The 18,729-nt window shown below is 41.7% G+C and overlaps 1 protein-coding gene across 9 annotated transcripts in view; it reads left to right on the forward strand.

Annotated features, from left to right (window-relative positions):
* Window positions 1–9,723: 9,723 nt before the first annotated feature.
* Window positions 9,724–18,729, forward strand: part of lef1 (lymphoid enhancer-binding factor 1) — a 46,889-nt gene continuing 37,883 nt past the window's right edge. For 3 of the 9 annotated variants that reach the window (XM_084382071.1, XM_084382072.1, XM_084382079.1), the window contains exons 1-3: window positions 9,725–10,952; window positions 12,968–13,034; window positions 14,669–14,793. In XM_084382071.1, coding sequence (XP_084238197.1) covers window positions 10,755–10,952; window positions 12,968–13,034; window positions 14,669–14,793 — 390 coding nt within the window. In that variant the 5' untranslated portion in view covers window positions 9,725–10,754. Of the gene's footprint in view, window positions 10,953–12,967; window positions 13,035–14,668; window positions 14,794–18,729 lie in introns of all 9 variants that reach the window. The other 6 variants (XM_084382076.1, XM_084382078.1, XM_084382077.1 and 3 more) reach the window with 4 other exon arrangements.

Genomic DNA, 18,729 nt, shown 5'->3' on the forward strand with positions numbered 1-18,729 from the left:
GCCGCTGCACACAGGAAATCAGCTGCCAACCTGGTTAAATATTGCTTGTTTGGGCTCTGTATACAGGCCCTCCTCAGCTGTGGGCCCTTAGAAGTGAAATGGAAGTGAATTTGCATTATAAATAAGCTAAATTGCCACATGGTTGCAAGATCAACATATAAACTTTGATTGGGTCAAATAAAAAACAGACTCAAAATTGAAACTTATATGAAGAAATACAAATGTTTTTATTCAGTTCCTGAAAACAAGGTAGGCTATAACAGATAAATGAAAGGGAGGGAATCTAGATCTTGAAAGTTAAAAAGGTCAAAGTCTGCACCAACAGAAGCTCCTCTCTCCCACAGAAAACACTGCACCTGAAACGCCTCGTCAGTAGTCTCATCTTTAATTCGGTGACTTTGTGACATCACACTACGTCACCGTGTCACACATTTGCTTAATTAATGCCTAGCGGCTAGTTTGGAGCGTAAGAATTGATTTAGTACAGCTGCTTAGCGGTGCTGGGTCAGGCGTGTGTGAGCTGACCAGTCACAGCAGACTTTGTATTTTGGAGGCGGGGCCTTAAAGAGACAGGAGTCAAAACAGAGCATTTTTAGATTGCGGGAGAATACAGTGCTGCTGCGCTGATCAGTAAGAGAAACCTGATGTGTTTTTTGAGCACTCAACATGTAAACCTATTCTCGTAGTAACCCAAAAATAAAATTATTAACCTGAGAGCTTAATATGTCTACCTTGACAAAGTATGTTATGAGAATGCAGTGTTTTTAATGTCTACAATCTAATCCATAATGTTACAGAACATACATAACCAATGCTAGTGGATGCAACGTGTGAAAAAAACAGATGTAAAACAGCAAAGATTAATCTTGTGCATGGTGCATTTTCTTTACCTTAACTTGCAACAAAAAAGACAAAAAAATAGTTCATAATTTGGGACAAATTAATGCTTGTGGCAACTTTTAAAGCATTTTTAATCAATTGTTGATTTTTTTTAACTAACACCAGGTCATATGAATTTGTAAAAAGGGTTACTCATTGTCTAAAAGTTTTGGTTTTATAGCTCGTAACTTTTTTTATGATTCATTTTTTACCACTCTCTTGAACGCCATTTACAGCCACAGCAGGTGGCAGAGAAGTGAGCCGTCTCTACGCCACGTGCTCAGCACCAAAGGGCAGACAAACAAAGTAAGTGACTAGCTGTTAAGCATCTAAAGTGCCAGATATTTCCCTCAGGAGTTGGTAGAGACCAAAACAGAGCTGAAAAAAAAGGATAAATACTTGACTTGATGCAGTTATAGATGTAGAGTAACTTTAAACATGATTTCAAATGCTAAGGCTGAATGTGTCAATGAGCAACTGTTTGCCATTATGTCGACTTTAAAAGACGATATTATGTCAGTTTGAGTGATACCAGCATTTTGCACTAACCCCTAAAAAATAGTGCATATTTAAATTTGTTTGTTTTTCTTTTGACATTTTTTTTCTTTACTCAGCCAAATAAAATGTCAAGAATCCAAAACATTATTCTGTGAGAGCCAGAATAATAAGTAGAATCAAATCTAAACAATACCTAACCTTAACCTTCATGTTGTCGCGCACAGGCTTCCATACTGATATGTACACAAGCTAGCACACACACACACACACACACACACACACACACATACACAGTGAGCAAAACCAGGCTGGCTGTGTTTACTGTTTAGCCCTGCGTGTTGATGTGATGAGACACCCAGGCTGATAACACAGGGCCAGAGGTACTGCCGCTTCGTGTTTGATCTCAGGCAGCCGCGGCGGGCTTGAGGCTGGCCGACGGGACAGACGGAGGAGCGGGGTCAGCGAGGTGTGCTGTGTGCTTGATTACAGACTGGATGGGGGCCCCGCGACCTCTTAGCAGGTCAGCTCTGACCCCTGACCCTGACACAGCAGGCTTCGACGCAGTGCTCAATGCTTTCTCCAATAACACAGTGGGATGAAAGGAGGAGCTGTGTGCGCTGAGAGGACCGGACCACTTCCCCTTTGGACCTGAAGAATGTAGCACAGCACAGCAGCGCACAGTGGAGGACGGCTGGTGGTGGAGCTTTGCCAGCCTCTGGACATATGTGGGCCCTGTGCAATAAAAAGGAGCCTTGTCATGCCTCTCTAACCTGATCAATTACACCAGTCGAGACCTTACCCTTTCCCACGGCGTAACTGAAGGGAATACCTCTAAACTTTCACTCAGAAGACGACATGATGGGCTTTTTCTTCTAATCATCTGTTATATACTTCAGTAACCACTGTGTTGCACTCACAGACTGTATAAAAAGTGAAGCCAAGTGGACGTGTCTTTAATCTGCTAGAATTATTTTTTAAAGGTCAGCAAAGGTGGACTCTTCTGGTTGCAAAAGGAAGTCTGATTGTATGTAAGCTTATGAGAAAATGACCCTTCTTCTCACTTAATTTATTACCTCAGTTCATTGTCTCAATCAGTTTCAAGTTTTCTTCAACATAGCATGTTGTATATTTTGTAAATTATGGTCCCATTTAGAGTAAAATAGATTAAAAAAAGCAGGGTATGCTTTAGGGTATGGCTACCGTGGGATTCACAGGTCGCTATGATGGTGTCTCCTCCTGTTCTCAGTCAGATCCAATAAGGATCGAGGTTTAGCAATGCGTATCCTCCACAGCTCCACCATATTTTCCAATATGGTCACATTTGGCTCAAAAAAACAAGATGGCGACGACCAAAATGCCACATAAATGGCTTCACAACAGTAGTCCACTAACCAATGGGTGACTTCATGGTGGGTTTACACTGTTAGGTCATTTCAGATCATTCTCACGGCACTCACAAAGTTAAACAACTGCCCCTATCAACAGTAGAAACTCATGGTGACAATGGGAAAGCTCAGCAGATTTCCACAAATTCCTGCAAACTGACCGTCTGCTGCAGAGGTGGTGGCCGTCCCAGCTGGGTGAAGTTTGTAGGTAAACACCTTCACCGTCATTTTCCCTCAAGGCACCTGGGTCAGCCAAGTGTTAATCTGCTCATTAGTCTTCACGAGTGACAGCGGGACAGGGTTGCATGTGCACACACACACACACAAGAGAAAGACTCCCTGTCATGATATTATTTGCCCCAGAGGATAGTACTTTTAGCTGTAGTGAGGCAACACTTACAAGTATCAGTGCGGTATGTGGACATGGTTTGTGTTGAGGAAAGCCAGCGAGGAGACAGAGATAGTGTCTGTGCATGTGCATGTTTGCCTGATGTTGTTCACCGATGATGGCACCATGCAAACACTTTTTGAAGCTTGGTGAGTGTAAGTTAATACCGTCTCGCCTGTGAGAGTGAGCCAAGTCTCAGGGGAAACTGATCCCTAACTCTCCCTCTCTTTCTCTGAGGAGCTTACTCTCTGCTTCACCCTTTTCTGTCAGCATCAGTGACTGGCGAGGATAGAAGGGTGGAGTCAGGTGCCACTTGGTGTGAATCATTCTTTATCTGAGTGAGTAAGACAATGGAGGAGTCTGCTGATTGGATTTGGTAATCTGAACAGTGGGTGGAGGAGCGGATCCTCATGAGGAAACTTGTTTTTCTGCATTGTTGCAAATGTTAAAATGCTGCAGTGTTTCACTTTTAGTCACGCTACCTGTATGGCTGTATGGACGGCAACTTTTCCTCTTGCGTCACCATGAGGTTGACCTTTGTGGCTGTGAGTAAAATCTGTCCACAGATATTTGATGCTTTGCCATGATATTTGGTACAAATGGTTGTGTCATCATCAGGATGTATCATAGCAGCTGACTTTTCATATAGCGCCATGTGCATCATGTCAAAATGTCAAGGTTCATGGTGATTTATTTCCCATTAAACAACACAGGGTTGCAGTTGAGTTATTTATGTAAATATAAACACATGGCAAACATTATACCTGCTAATCGCCAGCATGTTAGCATTGTTGTGAGCAAGTTAGCATTTAGCTCAAAGCAGTACCGTGCAGCATCACAGACCTTGCATGACTGTAGATAATTTTTCTCGTTTTAAATTAATTTAAAGTATTTATAATAAAGTAAGTATTTTTAATTTAATTTAATTTTTATTTTTTTAATCAGTTTGTTTTCTTTTTTAACTTTGTCTGTACTCTTGGACCTATCACTGTCTTTTCTTTAAAAAACTCCAGCTTCTCCTTCCCAAATTGGACGCATCCAAAATACATAGCCCGACAAATTCCACTCCTCTTCCATCAAGGAGATAATTTCATTTTAATGACAGTTTGTCTGAGACAGCCTCCTGACAGAGTCGCCGTAAATCAACAGATCACACATCAACTCCTCTCTTCCTCACCTTACCCCCAAGACACTTTCCTCCCCTTCAAGAAGATGACTCACCTCCCTCCAATCAAAGAGCAGCACAAATAATCACTCACCTCGGACCTCCCTCGTTTTTGATTTGCACGTTTGATAAACGGTGTCTTTTCTCGGCTTTAATTGCAAGCTCTTTTCATCATAATTTGATGTTTGTTTCCTGTCGTTTTCTTGGAGATGGCTGCGACTCGAGGGCTATAATTTCTACATCAAGGAAGTTGTTATGAATGACTAGCAGGTGGAAGAGACAAGCAGAGGAGGGATTTCACCACTGAACTCACCTGGCAGGTGAATTCGGGGACTGATATTGACAAATCATCACACTGAACAGGGCGACGCTGGCACACACACACACTCGCTCAGACACAAAGACACACACATGCACAGCACAAAGCTCGAACGAGAGATAATTAGGGTAATTTCTGTTTGAAGTATTATGCATTGCAATGAAAATAGAACAGATAAAAGATGAGACAATAATAGATCTAAAGAGGACCTTGACTGAATGTTGTTCCAACAAAGACCATTTTGTTTGACACAATTCACACTAAACTGAAATGCTCTCGCAACTTTATAAGAGCGGGGAAAAATATCATATAAAACAAATCTTGCTTAATATGCATTATCTTCTTCAACACTTTGTATCTCACCCCTATTGGTAGACTATTCATTTATTTATTCCCCTTCTCCAGATTGACTACCGGCCTTTAAGGAGGGAGATAAGAAATCGAAATCTGCTCATAAAGTATGCCGTTAAAGACACACTCCTTCCTTATATAACATGCAAAATGTAGTATCTAAAGTGAGAGACAACTGAATTCAGGTCACAGCGCAGCAGGAAATCTTCCTTTTCATGTGAGATCCAGAGGGGTCACTCTTATGAACTCATTAGGAGAGAAATGCTAATGTAGCTCTGTTTTTTTTTTTTTTTTTGCCTCCTCTCCTTCCTTCTTTCTCTTTTCTCCTCGCTCCAACTTTCCTGGGTATTTTAACAACCAGAGCCTCGCCGGAGAATATAATGTATTGTGATGTCAAGGGAAAGTGTGTAAGGTGGTTCTGACAGCGTCTTCATTAGCGAGGCTGTCGTTTGTTGCCTTGTCATCCAGTAGCTAACCTGGAATCATTACACAGCGAACAAAGCCTCATCTTGATCCGTGCTGGTTTGATCGCTGATGTTCTTCTGCGGCGAACAATATTCACGGAATAAAAGGAAAATATAATCTATATTGTTTGGTGAAATATGTACATCAGCGTCGAACAAATGACCCCTCCTCACAGGCCTTCCACTCCTCTCTGCAGTAGTCTCTCACCATGCAGTGGAGGGCATTTAATAATGAATCTCTCACTCACTCTCTCACTTCCCTTTACAAGACCAGAATATGAAATTCAAGCAAACCCTTTAGGTTATTTTAAAAATGTCCATGCAGGGAAAACAATTAAATTGGATTCCTGATTGTCTTTTTTTCTTGTTTCTTCAGAGGCTAATATGCATCCTCCAAAACCGCATTACGTAACATTTGCAATAATATGCTATAGGTTAAAACCTACAGTCGTGTGCTGTACGTGTAATTGTTTTGCTTAACTTAATTCTCTGATGTTTTGCACCTTTCATATTGTCATTTTCACAGGGTTGGGAGGGTTACTTTAAAATGTATTCCTATACAGTTACTAATTACCCGTTAAGAATGTAGCACAAGCCAAGGATTGCAATATTAAACTAGTGTAACTTGATTACTTTTGCATTACTTTTGGATTACCTCAGTACCAAACAAATGCAAATAGAGACGAAAGCAAATAAATCTGAATAAGATGACTTTTATTTAATCTTTACAGTGTATTTGGTTTCACTTGAGAACAGAGTGATGTGTGTGTTACAGACCAGTAAATCATCCTTTATTTTAGAAGTGTAATCCTGTTATTAATCCCCTTTATTACTGAATGTATCTGAAATCTATTACATCCTTTTTTTATGTAACTTTACCTGAATACAGTTACCTTTTTTTGTATCTTAATTTGTAATCCTGTTCCTTGTATTCCATTACTCCCCAAACTGGCTTTTTTATCATTCAATTTGCAGCTCTTATTAGTTTCTAATGTTTTGGGGTCAGCAGTGGATTTCTGTCTTAATCTCAATTAACCCCTTTTGTTTGTAGATATTGGCTTTACTTCCTCATTGTTTGCTGTAATGTGTAGAAAATAACCAAAAATCAACCTGTAATTTTGAATATCTTTGAGCTTTTTTTTTCTATTTTTAGTAATGAAATGATTATGTCCAAGGAGCAGGATTGTTTTCATTTGTATATAAGGAGGAGTACTATATTTCTGGTTTATATTTGCTATAGTTTTGTTACTGTCTGTAGTGTCTTGTAGGTCCATGAGGGCTGGGCACCTTTTGATCTGTGACACTCTAGAAAATAAAACACTTACTCAAGGGTGTGAAAAGTGGTGAGGAGGGCTCCAATGAAAACACATTTTAAAAATGGTCTTCAATACATGTGACTTTGGGGTTACATGAGGTCAGAGTAGATCATCACAGCGGGGAGAAAAATACATCAGAATTAATTTGAACTCATTTGTTAGTTAATATTTTTGGCACATTTTTTAAGGTGCTATTTGTATGAAAAGTTGACTTTTGAGTCTCATTCCCAAATCGTCAGTTTTTGACAAGTTGGGAATGAGACAAAAAAAATACGGTGGTTTTAAAAAGTGGTGGGGACATGTCTTCCTGTAAATGACACCTACTTACTTACTTAATAACTGATAATCCCTTTCATTTGCCACAAACTCTGCAAAATGGACAGACATGACCATCTGGATATGCCTTAAGAAATATTTAATTTGTTTGCCAAAAGGCTGCAGAGGCTACAATATGTTATCTTAAACGGCGTCATTACTCATATTTGATCTACTTCATTTCAACAAAGATATTCAAATAAGACTTATTTGGGATTTGGGAGGACTAGCAGTCGATATTATTGTCAATACTGTGCCATTTTCAAGATGTCATCAGTTCAAAAATCTTGTGTGTGTGTTCACAAAATCATGAAATATGAAGGTGGTAGAACAGTGTTAAGTGTGTTTTTTGAGCTGTTAAAAAGGGCCTGGGGCCTCCAGGACCCCAAAAAGAGCACTGGGATTAAGGTTATCCCTATAAAAAAGTCTTGTATGTTGTATTTTATAATAACTCACAATGCCAATAAACCAAAGCCAAAAACCAAACATGAATCATTCAGCCCTGTGGTTTATTTAATCTCTTTCATTTTTCACAGTTTGGATCTGTTCACCTCTTACCTCAGGCCCTGCAGGCCTGCACTGTCTCTTTTTAGTTTCTTAACAGGCCTACCAAAAACCCTTTTCCCCCCTCATTTCCCCTTTTCTCCTAATTTTATGATTACAACCATAACCAAGGTGAAAGCTGTAAAAGACACGGAAGAAGAAAGAGAAAAAAAAAACATATTTCAAGGCCATGAAGTTGTTCCTAGCGTGGTTTTAGGGTGGCGGTGGTGGATGTAGGTAGCATCATTTCAGATTGTGCCAGAAAAAAAAAAAAAAGTGGCGGATAATTAAATTAAAGAAAGTAGTGTAATTAAGTCGAACCGACAGAGCAGCAAGGAAAACAGCCAGAGTTTATACCTTGTGTCACATTTTTCTTCTTCTTAATATTTTGGCTGGAAACAAGAAGAATAATGTTAAAGGTTTTTTATACATATATATTTATATAATGAAAGCTGTGGTTGTGTGAAATCTTTCTAATTAACTCTCTCTCTCTCTCTCTCTCTCTCTCCTTCACTGCTGGGTTTGCGCGCGTGTGTCGGTGCCTGCATCCCGCATGCGTGCGTGCGTGCGGGCTCATGTGTGCGTGTTTGAGCGCGCGTTTTCCGCTATACTCTGGAATGCAGCCAGTCTCGGCTCTTTTGAATCCACACTCGCTTTTCCAAAACCGAAAAGCCTTTGATCTTTTTCTCTTTTTTTCTCTCTCTCTCTCTCTCTTTTTTTTTCTCTCTCGCTGTCTCCTTACCCGGAAGAGAACCCCTTCTCTCTCTCTCTCCCTCTCTCTCTCTCCCTCCCCCCTCCTCCTCTCTCTCTCAGCTGGGATGAACGCACACGTGGAAATGTTGGCCCGGCTCCACACTCGGACCAAATTTAGTCATACAAAGGCGAGGGAGCGCGAGGAGGAGGGGTGGAAGAGGGTGGAGGTGGTGGTGGTGGAGGGAAACCGGGCGGGTGGGGAGGGGGGGGGGGGATGAAAGAGCCAGCCGCCGCAAGATCAAAGGGAGCCGCGGCTCCGCCCCGCTAACCCCACCTCCGCGCTTTATAAAGATCTGCCTCCCCGTCCCAACTTTGATTCTCACGCAATCTCTCGCTGCTCAGACGCACGCAGAAAAGCACGCCACTTCCACCGCTTGTCGGGCTTATTTTTCTTACTCCTTTCCCCCCCTCACTCTCCCGTGTTTCCTCATGAAATGTTAGACTAAAAAACACCGTTTCAGGCACATTTTTCATTCTTAATTACATTTAATTGTTTTGTGTGGCAAACTGTGTGCAGTCCCTCATTTAAAAGAAAAAAAATGTGTGTGTGTGTGTGAATGAAAATAATGCCTGATCAAATGTTTCATCATCATCTTTCCATACAGATGATAACGAATCCAAATGTTATATATTCAGAGGTCGCTAACGTGCAAAAACAATTCAAATAAATAATAATAATAATAATAATAACAATAATTTCACGGACCCTCCGGCCTGTTCTGTTATTTCGTTACCTCACATACTTTTGATTTAATCTCACCACTGTGTAAGACAATTTAAAAAACTTTATTATTTTTGTTAAATAACTATCTGACATGTAGAAAACAGCAAAGGCTCCCCTGATTTGCCATTTTAAAAGAGATTAAAATAAAACAGACACACCTCTCTTTCCACACAATGTTGCTGAATAAATATAAATAAATAAACAAACAAATAAATAATAAATCCGTGTGACCCTCGTAAATGTCTGACCAGACATACACCTGATTTTTACGCATGGATGAAGCGCAGGGAGAAGTGGCCTTGTGTTGTTTGGGGGGTGTTTCAGATTAAATCCCACTTCTTCTTCTTCTTCTTCTTCTTCTTCTCCTTCTTCTTCTATTTTCCTCTATCTCTACTATCATTTTAAGTTATCGTGATTGTTTGAACCCTTCATCATCATCATCACACATGTGTCAGCCTCGCCGCTCCTCTTCCTCCTCCTCCTCCTCCTCTTCTTCTTCTTCCCCTCCTGTCTGCCCATTTGTTGTGAGCTGTGTATAAACCTCTCTCTCTCAGGAGGAGTGTCAATCGGTGCGGTGTCAATCAGAGCCCCGGCTTCCCTTTCATCTCTCCTTCCTCCCAATGACTGAAGAGTAGAGGAGGAGGAGGAGGAGGGAGCACGGCTACATTACCAACACACACATACACACACGGGTTACATTACACTGTGGAAGCGGTGCGGGAGCAGTGGGAAGTCGATCCGCGGCGCGTTCCCCCTCTCTATCTTCTTCTTCTTCTTCTTTTCCCGATTGTTTTGTGACTTTTTGCTTTCATCAGCTTCCTCATCTCGACCGCCTTTGAGGATGTATTTCGCAGCATGAACGCGGCGCTGCTCGTCGTCTCGACCGAGCGTTGAAAAACTGTGCGCTTTCTTCCAAAGTTTGCGCATCCATCAGTTTACCTTCTCACCTCCAGACGGTGTTTTGGTCTTGATAGCCTACTTTTTTAATATTTTTTTTTTCTCGCTCTCTCTCCTAAAGGACACCGCAGCTTCTTCACTGGACCACCGAGGAAATATTTCTCACACTTTTTTTTTTTTTTTATAGATGCACTTTTTAAAAAACAACCCTTTGCTGGACCATATTCGCAGTCGGTTTTGTTTGTGAATGAAAAAAAAAAAAACAGAAAACAGAAAACAAACCAGTGATGAGATTTTAACTCGTGGTTTGTCTTCCCCCCTTTTTTTATTTTTATTTTTCCCTCATGACATTGAGGCGAGCGCCGGACTGTCATTGTGAGCCTTCGCATCTTCAAGTCTCTCGGGTGTGAGCTTCAGTCCTTGTTTTTATTTAGTTTATACACTCGTGGTGAGAGAGAAGAGGACGAGGACAGCAGCAGCAGCACACACACACATACACACACACACACACACACACACACACTCCTCCTGTTGCTTCAGTGAAAACACACCGGCAGCGTGTTTGCACGCCGCTTCCTCTCCAAGTGACTCACGGTCGACGCTGAAGGAGAGAACTGGGGGGGTGGGGGGGACGCTTTCCCACTCGGCTTCTGGGGGATTTTAGTGGGAGTTTTCCCCTCTGTAGTGACGGACAGTGCTGGCGTGTGTGTCGACTCCAGTTTAAGAACAACAAGACAGAAAAAAAAATTAAAGAAAAATGCCACAGTTATCAGGCGGCGGAGACCCGGAGCTGTGCGCCACGGACGAAATGATCCCGTTCAAAGACGAAGGGGACCCGCATAAGGAGCAGATCTTCGCCGAGCTCAGCCACTCGGAGGAAGAGGGAGACCTGGCAGACATCAAGTCATCTCTGGTCAACGAGTCAGAGAGCAGCCCCAACAGCAACAGCCACGATGTGAGTAAATGTTGAGTGTGTGTGTCTGTGTGTGTGTGTGATGTGGTGAATGACGAGGAAGGTGGGTATCAACTCCATCAGAGAGGAGACAGCCTGCACCAGCCTGTAAACAAAGTTGTTTTTAATCCTTTTGAATCATGAGGAAGTCCTGCTTTTCATTCAGCTTTTGGCACTTTCAGCTTTACGAGATGGGTGATGCCTTCGAGAGCAAATGCACAATATAGGCCTGAAATTATTTTTTATATTTCTGAGCCTCTTCGTCGTAAAGATTTATCTCCTTGCTAAAAAAAAAATACACAAGCCGGGTGCATGTGCATTTTACAGCCTCCCCTGCATCACTTTCTACTTTAATTCATTATTATTTATTTTTTAACAGCTTTCATGCTCAAAGCACCACCTGCTTTTGCTCCTTTTTAAAAAAAAAAACATTTTTACATCCCAAGCCATCAATGATCTTCTTTGTGGAGAGAATCGAGGCCTAAATGTGCATTTCTTCATCTGTGGCAGTTACAGTTCATTAATCTGCAGAGAAATCTGGACAAGAAATATATTTTTAGATGGGAGAATTGGGGCCTTGTGTGCTCCCTGTGACAAGTAGGCTAATAGCTGTGTTTGCAGGCGTGCACATAACCCCCCAGCAGCTGTAAACACCAGCACATGAAAGCGTTTGGCACACGTGGATTTAAACCTATTGACCAACGAGATGGTTAATTTATTTCTAAGGCCAGAGCTCATTAAACGCAGCCTCAACAAAAGGACAGCGTCTAATAATTTTGTCACCAGGATGTGCTTGCTTATCTATTTCTAACGTCATTCTCTCATTTCATTATTGTCGTGTCCATTTACTGGTGCCCATAATTTATTTTTTCATTGTTTTGGGGAGATTAATGTCAAACACGTTCACAGCTACCTTTTGTTTTTCCCCCCCGTCCTGACTGAGCAGATTAAAAGGAGGCAGGATGGGTTAATCAGGAGAAATCCTTTAATGTATAAATGTGTTTGAATTCATTGTGTATGTAAATTCATATAGAATCTCCCTGGAAGAATTATTAACGATGAATTTTTAATGTTTCTGAAATTATTACGCTCACGCTTTATATTCACACGCACTTGCAAGATGGGATTTTACGAGCACACGTAAAGAGATCGACGAGGAACGAAACATCCCAGTTGATATTTAGTTTTTGAATTATTATTTTTTTCCCCCTGCATCCTGAGGTCAGTGCTCGGGCAGAGGGATGCAGGCTGCAGCTTCCCCATCACAGAGCTGGTCAGCTGTTTTGTCATTAACCGCAGTGTTAATGAAATTTTCGGGCACATCCTGAACGAGACTGTACACATTCGCCACCCGAAATGTCCTGGAGACGCACGAGACGGAGGCTGAATGTTAATTAGGAATCCGGTGAAGTTCCCTCGCTCAGCTTGAAGCCATCCTGAGGGGTCTGAACTCCAAAAAAACGAGGTCCCCACTTCCCAATGCTGAATCGAAAAGAGAACGTAAATGGATGCGAGGAAAGCAGAGATTTTTCTTTCTTTTGCTTTCCTTTAAAAAAAAAAAAAGAAAGAAGCAAAACCACCATTTTCTGTCTCCGTTTTTTTAGGGTTTTAATTCACAACACAAATACACTCTATTTATTTTAATTTAGAAGAAGAAGGCTTAAACTGAGAGATGAAAATGAGAGTGGACCTATGGTATTGAAAACAAGTTAATTTGTAAGCTCCTTAAGGACATGAAGCTTAATTAAGTGGTTCTTTTGAAGCTTTGATGCAGGCTGCTCCATCACCCCTCTGTAGATAGTCGTGTGTGTATATGTGTGTGTGTGTGTGAGTGTGTGAGAGAGAGGGAGAGAGAGCTTGTTCTGCTTTAGTGACAAGCTAAAGGGACAGCATTTGTCCCTGCAGTGTGTGTGGGTTTCTGACCGCATCATCATGTCCCTGTTTGTGCAACTGTGTTTGAAGGCCCTCCTAATTGATTCAGCATCATTTCTAAATTTTTTTTTCTTTTTCTTCCACAGGCAGCTAGACAGTCCCAAATACCGCAAGATTCATATCACGAAAAACACAGAGACCATCAGGAAGATGGTAAGTGACGCGGCCTTGTGCGTGAGCTCGTTAACTCGGCCTGCTTTTTATAGGACAGCCAGCGTATCGTTTAGCTGCAGTGAAGCCCAGAGATTTTCAGAATAATTTGCTGTAGCTTGAGAAGTTGAGGTGAAAGGGGGGAGGGCGGTGTGAAAAAGTGCCACCTCGTTTTCTTGATCAGTCACACTCCTGCACTGTTTGGTCCTATTCTTATCAGAGCCCCTGTTTCTGCTGCTCTCCGACCCATAATCTCTGATTTGAGTCCTGTCAGGACACGCTGTACCTTCATGGACACAGCTACCTGTTACCTACCTCACAGATGAGGGTGCCTGCAGAAACGGAATACAAAGAAAACTTGAAGTTAAAGGCGCTTTTCTCTCGTTTTAAAGGGGCGCTGTGTAGTTTTGGAGAAGAAACTCAAACTCAGAATTTTATTGTTTACAATATTAATGAGGTAATAATACAAACTCAGAAGTATTTATTTTTTTCCATCACTGAATAAACAAGCTGTTCTTCAGAGGAAAATAAGGTCCCCAGAACACTGTTTGAAGCTGGAAAGGTGGCGCGGTCCGCCAAATATAAACAAAGTAAAGCGGTATGAAATTGTGTTGTCCTTTTTTAAGGTCAGTTTATTTATTCAGTCGTGAAAACAAAGAGACTTTGTTTATTTAGTTTGTTTTGGGCTTAAAGAGTCACTCACTGCAGATCTTTCTCCTCTGATTAAAATTCCCTCCCCAAAACTACAGTGCACCTTTTTAATGTTAATCATTAACGCACACGAGTCTAACAATTGATAATTCAGAATCACACTCCCATCTTTCTATCTTGTGTTTTCTGATTATGCAATCACCCCAATGAACTAGTTCCCCATACATCAGCCCCCCTTGTTACATGCAACATGTTGCTTCTTGCTCGGGGCTTGTTGCTCTCTAGCTGTCGTAGTACTCTGACCCCGCTGCTGCAGGTCATTATTATGGCTTTGAGGAGGAGTGTGGCTCCTCTTTGTTCCCCTTTCACTCCTGAAAGGGATCCCCCCCCCCCTCCTCACGCCACACACTGGCTTTCTTCACAACAAGATCCATGTTGCCATCAGGCGATGCACCATAAACACTCCCCACCCCCCTCCGGCCTTATTCGCACTGCGCAGTTGAGTGGCAAGTGGCGCTGCGTAGAGGCCTCTTGCATGAAACTCCCCCTCTCAGGTCAAAGGCATTGAGGAACAGTTGGGGCGTCTCCTGTTTTGACACAGTCTGTATGTTCTTCTAATTGGTGCTAATTGGCACAGAGGGGCTCCATTGTTCCTCTGCATAATACGGCCCTCCTCTCCAAGACGGGAAGAAAGGGCACAAACAAAAGGCCGAGGCAAAATAGGGCACGGGTTAAAGCGATCGACAGCGATATCATTACAGCATCCAAACCGGCAGGCGAACTTCGGGCTGCGCCTGATTTATTGACCCGAGCACAGATAGAACATGTCATTTTGTGAGATTTGTTTACGTCATTGAAGCTCCTCAGTGTAGTGAGAAATCAAAAGCGTGTTAATGTTGATAAATTCAAAAATTGTGTCATGAGGTTCTTTTGCGAACACACATTAAATTGTCTGTTTAACCTTTTTTTTTTTTTTTAATTATCAGGAAAACTTCAAGACCTGTACAGTAAAGGCCATCCGTACTCGGGCTACCCAGGTTACATCATGATGAGCAACATGAACGACTCCTACATGAACAATGGCTCCCTCTCGCCGCCTATGCCCAGAACGGTCAGTGCCAACTCTTTATGTACTTTAATTGCATGATGTCATGGTATGAAATGCTGTCGGTGGAACAATGAACCTGAGAACGAGCTAGTCAGAGCCACTTCTAGTCAAGCAAAGCAAAAGTCAAAGGGACATCTCGGTTAGTAAAACCTTTCTGTGTTTTGTGTGGCGAGGAAAGTGAGTAAATCAAACTTTGATCAGAAAAAAGGACTTTGTTATTTTCTTTAGTGCGTTTATGTTTTTTCTGTTAAAAGCTGTTAAAGCGATGCTGAACGTGCTGGTCTGAAACAACACATTTGCTCTGTTTATTAACATGCGCTTGTGGGATCGAAAGCAAAAACAAACATGGAGGATGATGATAGACCAGCCGAGATTTAATGGTGCACTTACTCAAGTTAAACCCAGGCGTAGTTTTCAAATATCACAGTTTTAAGACGTGAACTGAGGTCAGATGACTAAAGTTGTTTGTGAGCATGGAGCATGCAGACTGAGGAGGGAGAAGGAGGGCAACCTGTTGCTTTACCTGCTATGCTGTAAAAATCTTACTCGTGATATCATATTACTGTTTGTTTTTTAAGATCCACATAAATGAACTCACAAGAAATTACAAAAATTGAAAGCACTTCAAAAGGATTGTGATACTTAATCGAATCAGCACCATAAACAATTATAAGCTATTGCAAAATGTCCTAATTATGTCAGTTGATTTTGTCCGTTACTTATTAAGTGAAAATCACAAACATTTGCTGTTTCCAAGCTTCTTGAATGTGAGCTTGTGCTTATATTTAACTTTTTCCAGTTACTTTAAATTAAATACTAACTGCTGGCTAGACAAATGGGCAGGATTTATTGAGATGCTGTGATTTTATGTGCATGTTGTGGACGTGGAAACAGTTAATCAATAAAAAAATAAAATCTGATTAAACCAATAAGACAGTCTTTGGTTGCAGTCCTCCATAAAATGATCATTAGCCAATAAAGGACTGTATTCATGGTCTGTCTTAGAAAAGGTAATATGTTTAAAGCTTACCAGAGCTATTGGGTCAAAATGAATGCAGTGTAATATGATATCATACAAATATCCTTCACTAATCTTGTGCTTTTAATTCTCCATTATGCCAAGTTTGGAATATCAAAGTTCAACAAGAAAACAGTGTTTGATTTACACCTGAAATTATGAATTGGGGATTCAAATGAATGAAAGAATGGACTAACGTACGATCACATTTCTTGATTTACAAACTTAAACTTCATAACCGGGTACAAATAGAACAAAAAAAAACATCCTCTTCCAGCGTTGACTCCCTGTCCCCTCGACGACCATAAGTGGCCCTTGGAAACCATATCCAGGCCATACTTTTCCAGAAGATTAACATGAGATATACAGTATTTCTCATCTTGTTAAAATCTTAAGTGATGCATGTCTACATGACCCAAGTAAGCCCTCTAATTAGCCCAGCATGACAGGAGGCCCAAAGGCAACATCCAGTCTCTGAGGCTGCCCTGCAGAGTTTATAGTGCCATCCAGGGCTGCGTGTGTTGTTGCAGATATCGTCCCTGTAACGGTATTAATTTCAGGCCAGCTGCAGGTCTCTCTCTGGCGGCTTCCTGTGTCTGTCCCGTTTGCAAATTTCTCCTCTCAAGACAGACATAAAATGCAGGGCACACCAGCAGCTGTCCACTCTAATCCTGCTCTGTCCATGTCTCTGTGTCACACTTGGGGAAGGCAGCCGACCTCAGTCTGGCTTTTGGTGTCTCCATGCAGGAAACGCTCACACATGGTGCAGAGGAACCAGAGGCTGTGGGTAGTTTGTGCTTCCACAGTGCACACATGGGTTAGTTGCATCAGGGTGAAGTTGTGAAATGGGAGTTCTGGGTTAATATAAGGATCGTCTTTTCGGAGGCAGATGTGATTGTCGGGGGCAGATGCCACATGCTGCGTGCAGAGGAACTGCATTCACACGCAACTCCATCGCGGAATGATGTTAAAATTGCATTGCTTCCCCGCTGCCAAAGTTGCAGAGGGTGAAAGTGTGTGACATTGTGGAGAAAGCGTGATGCTGGTTTGCTCGTGATTCGCCCCTCTTCAGTTTACTAATAGAATGGTTTGCGAAATGTGGGATGTGACGCTCTCCAAATTATCTTTTTATGGCTTGTTTTCTGGTCAATTTTATCAATTACTCCAACGTACGCACCAAAAAAAAAAAAAAAAAAACCTCACCCAGGTCTGTATGGAGACCAGCTGACTGTATGAGAGGAAATTACCCCTCGCTGCAGATGAATTAGGCCAGGCAGTCGCTGCCAAAACTTTTAAAGCCCCGCTTTCATTTCATTTACCATGGCTGCTTTTTTTTCCGCCCAATTTTCCCCCTCACCCTGTCTTCAATAAAACGGTAGTCATTTTATATACGTTTCTCTCACTTATCCAATAAAAAGAGCCAAGGCTTGGTGGAAGGATCACGGAACATGAGTCCTCTGGCTTTCTCACTGATGTCAGCTTGCTGCCTCTGCTGCTGGCCACCGCAGCCACAGTATCTGCAGGCCTGGGATCGGTTTTCACTGAGATCAAAGGCACATTCTCTCTTTCATTCTCTTCCATCCCCAGCCCCACCGCCGCCCCCGATCCCAGTAGTTTAGATTGATTTCCATTGACCATGACATTCCTGCACATGCCGTCCAGTCATGATGGAGCTGTTGGGAGTAGCTGATTGTCAGCAGATTTTAGGGCTTCGCGCTTGATAAGTCGCCTCCGCCACAAGAGCTGAGATCTCGCTGTCTAGATGCCTGATGGTGCTCGGTTGCATATACATGTGGATTTTAAAACAATATCGGCCACTTCAAAGAGTCACTGGTGTGTTATGAAAACCCTGATGTTTATGTAAACCTATAGTCGTTTTAGGATGTGGAGTCTGCGGGGCATCCTGAGAAGGAAGTTGGGGATCGTCACGTGATGTGGATCCATCTCTTGAAGGAGCTGAAAGGAGATTTTTTTTCATTGCATATGACGCTTGATACTGGCGCCTAAGATCATCATGTTTGTCCATTTTATTTATAATATGTCTACGTTTGAATGCACACAGAAAAGAGGTTAAATTTGGTTAAAATATTGTTTACGACACCTTGAAGCTTGAAGAGATTTCTTTTTTTCCTGCATTCAGACTGTACTGAGGACAGCACGGTATTGTTTCTTATTGTTCTTAAATGCATTAATTTTACCAATGGCCTGCTGTCTCGCTGTAGAAATCAACGACACTTGTTTATTTCATTTATAGTCTGACATAAGATTGACTCATTTAATTGTCGGGCTCGGATAACTTTAAGAAACGATCTTTTCTGTCATCCCACCTCACAGATGTTTTTCCTGTCCTTGGTCTCCTGTGAGCTTGTTAAAAAATGAGTTATCAAGGAGGAATCGCTGTCACGTTAGCCGACCTGAACATTATGGGATGCATCAGACAATTTTAGGAGACGTGTAATAATTCATACTTCTGTTGTTTTAAAACTTTGGTCTTTGGTCTGTAAAACTAGGAAGAGGATCATGAAATTATGGAAGGATTGTGTTTTCTCTGGCTTCCTTGTCTTTGTCATTGTTCGTATTTGCAAATCAAACATGCTTTCACGATTTCTTATTTTTGGTCAGAATTATCATAACACCCCATAATGGCAATGATGATAATGGTTGCAAAGTATGATCTTCAAAGCATTTAGGATGTCATCACTCCAGGTTTGACGTGTGCGAGAAGAGAAGTTTGCTTCTTTTGTGGGGTTTTGTTTTATCTTTCAAAAAGTGGTCCTGCAGGATTTGAAAACGACAGCTTCTAAATAAAGCTCAACCTGCATGCGATGGATTACGAAATGACATGAAATCTGTTCTGAAATCATGTTGCACTCACAAAAAACCCTGTTTCGCATGCTCTTCCGTATGTTTAAAGAAATCCT

This window comes from Pagrus pagrus (assembly GCF_965226575.1).
Source record: "Pagrus pagrus genome assembly, chromosome: 2".
NCBI classification, from domain to species: domain Eukaryota; kingdom Metazoa; phylum Chordata; class Actinopteri; order Spariformes; family Sparidae; genus Pagrus; species Pagrus pagrus.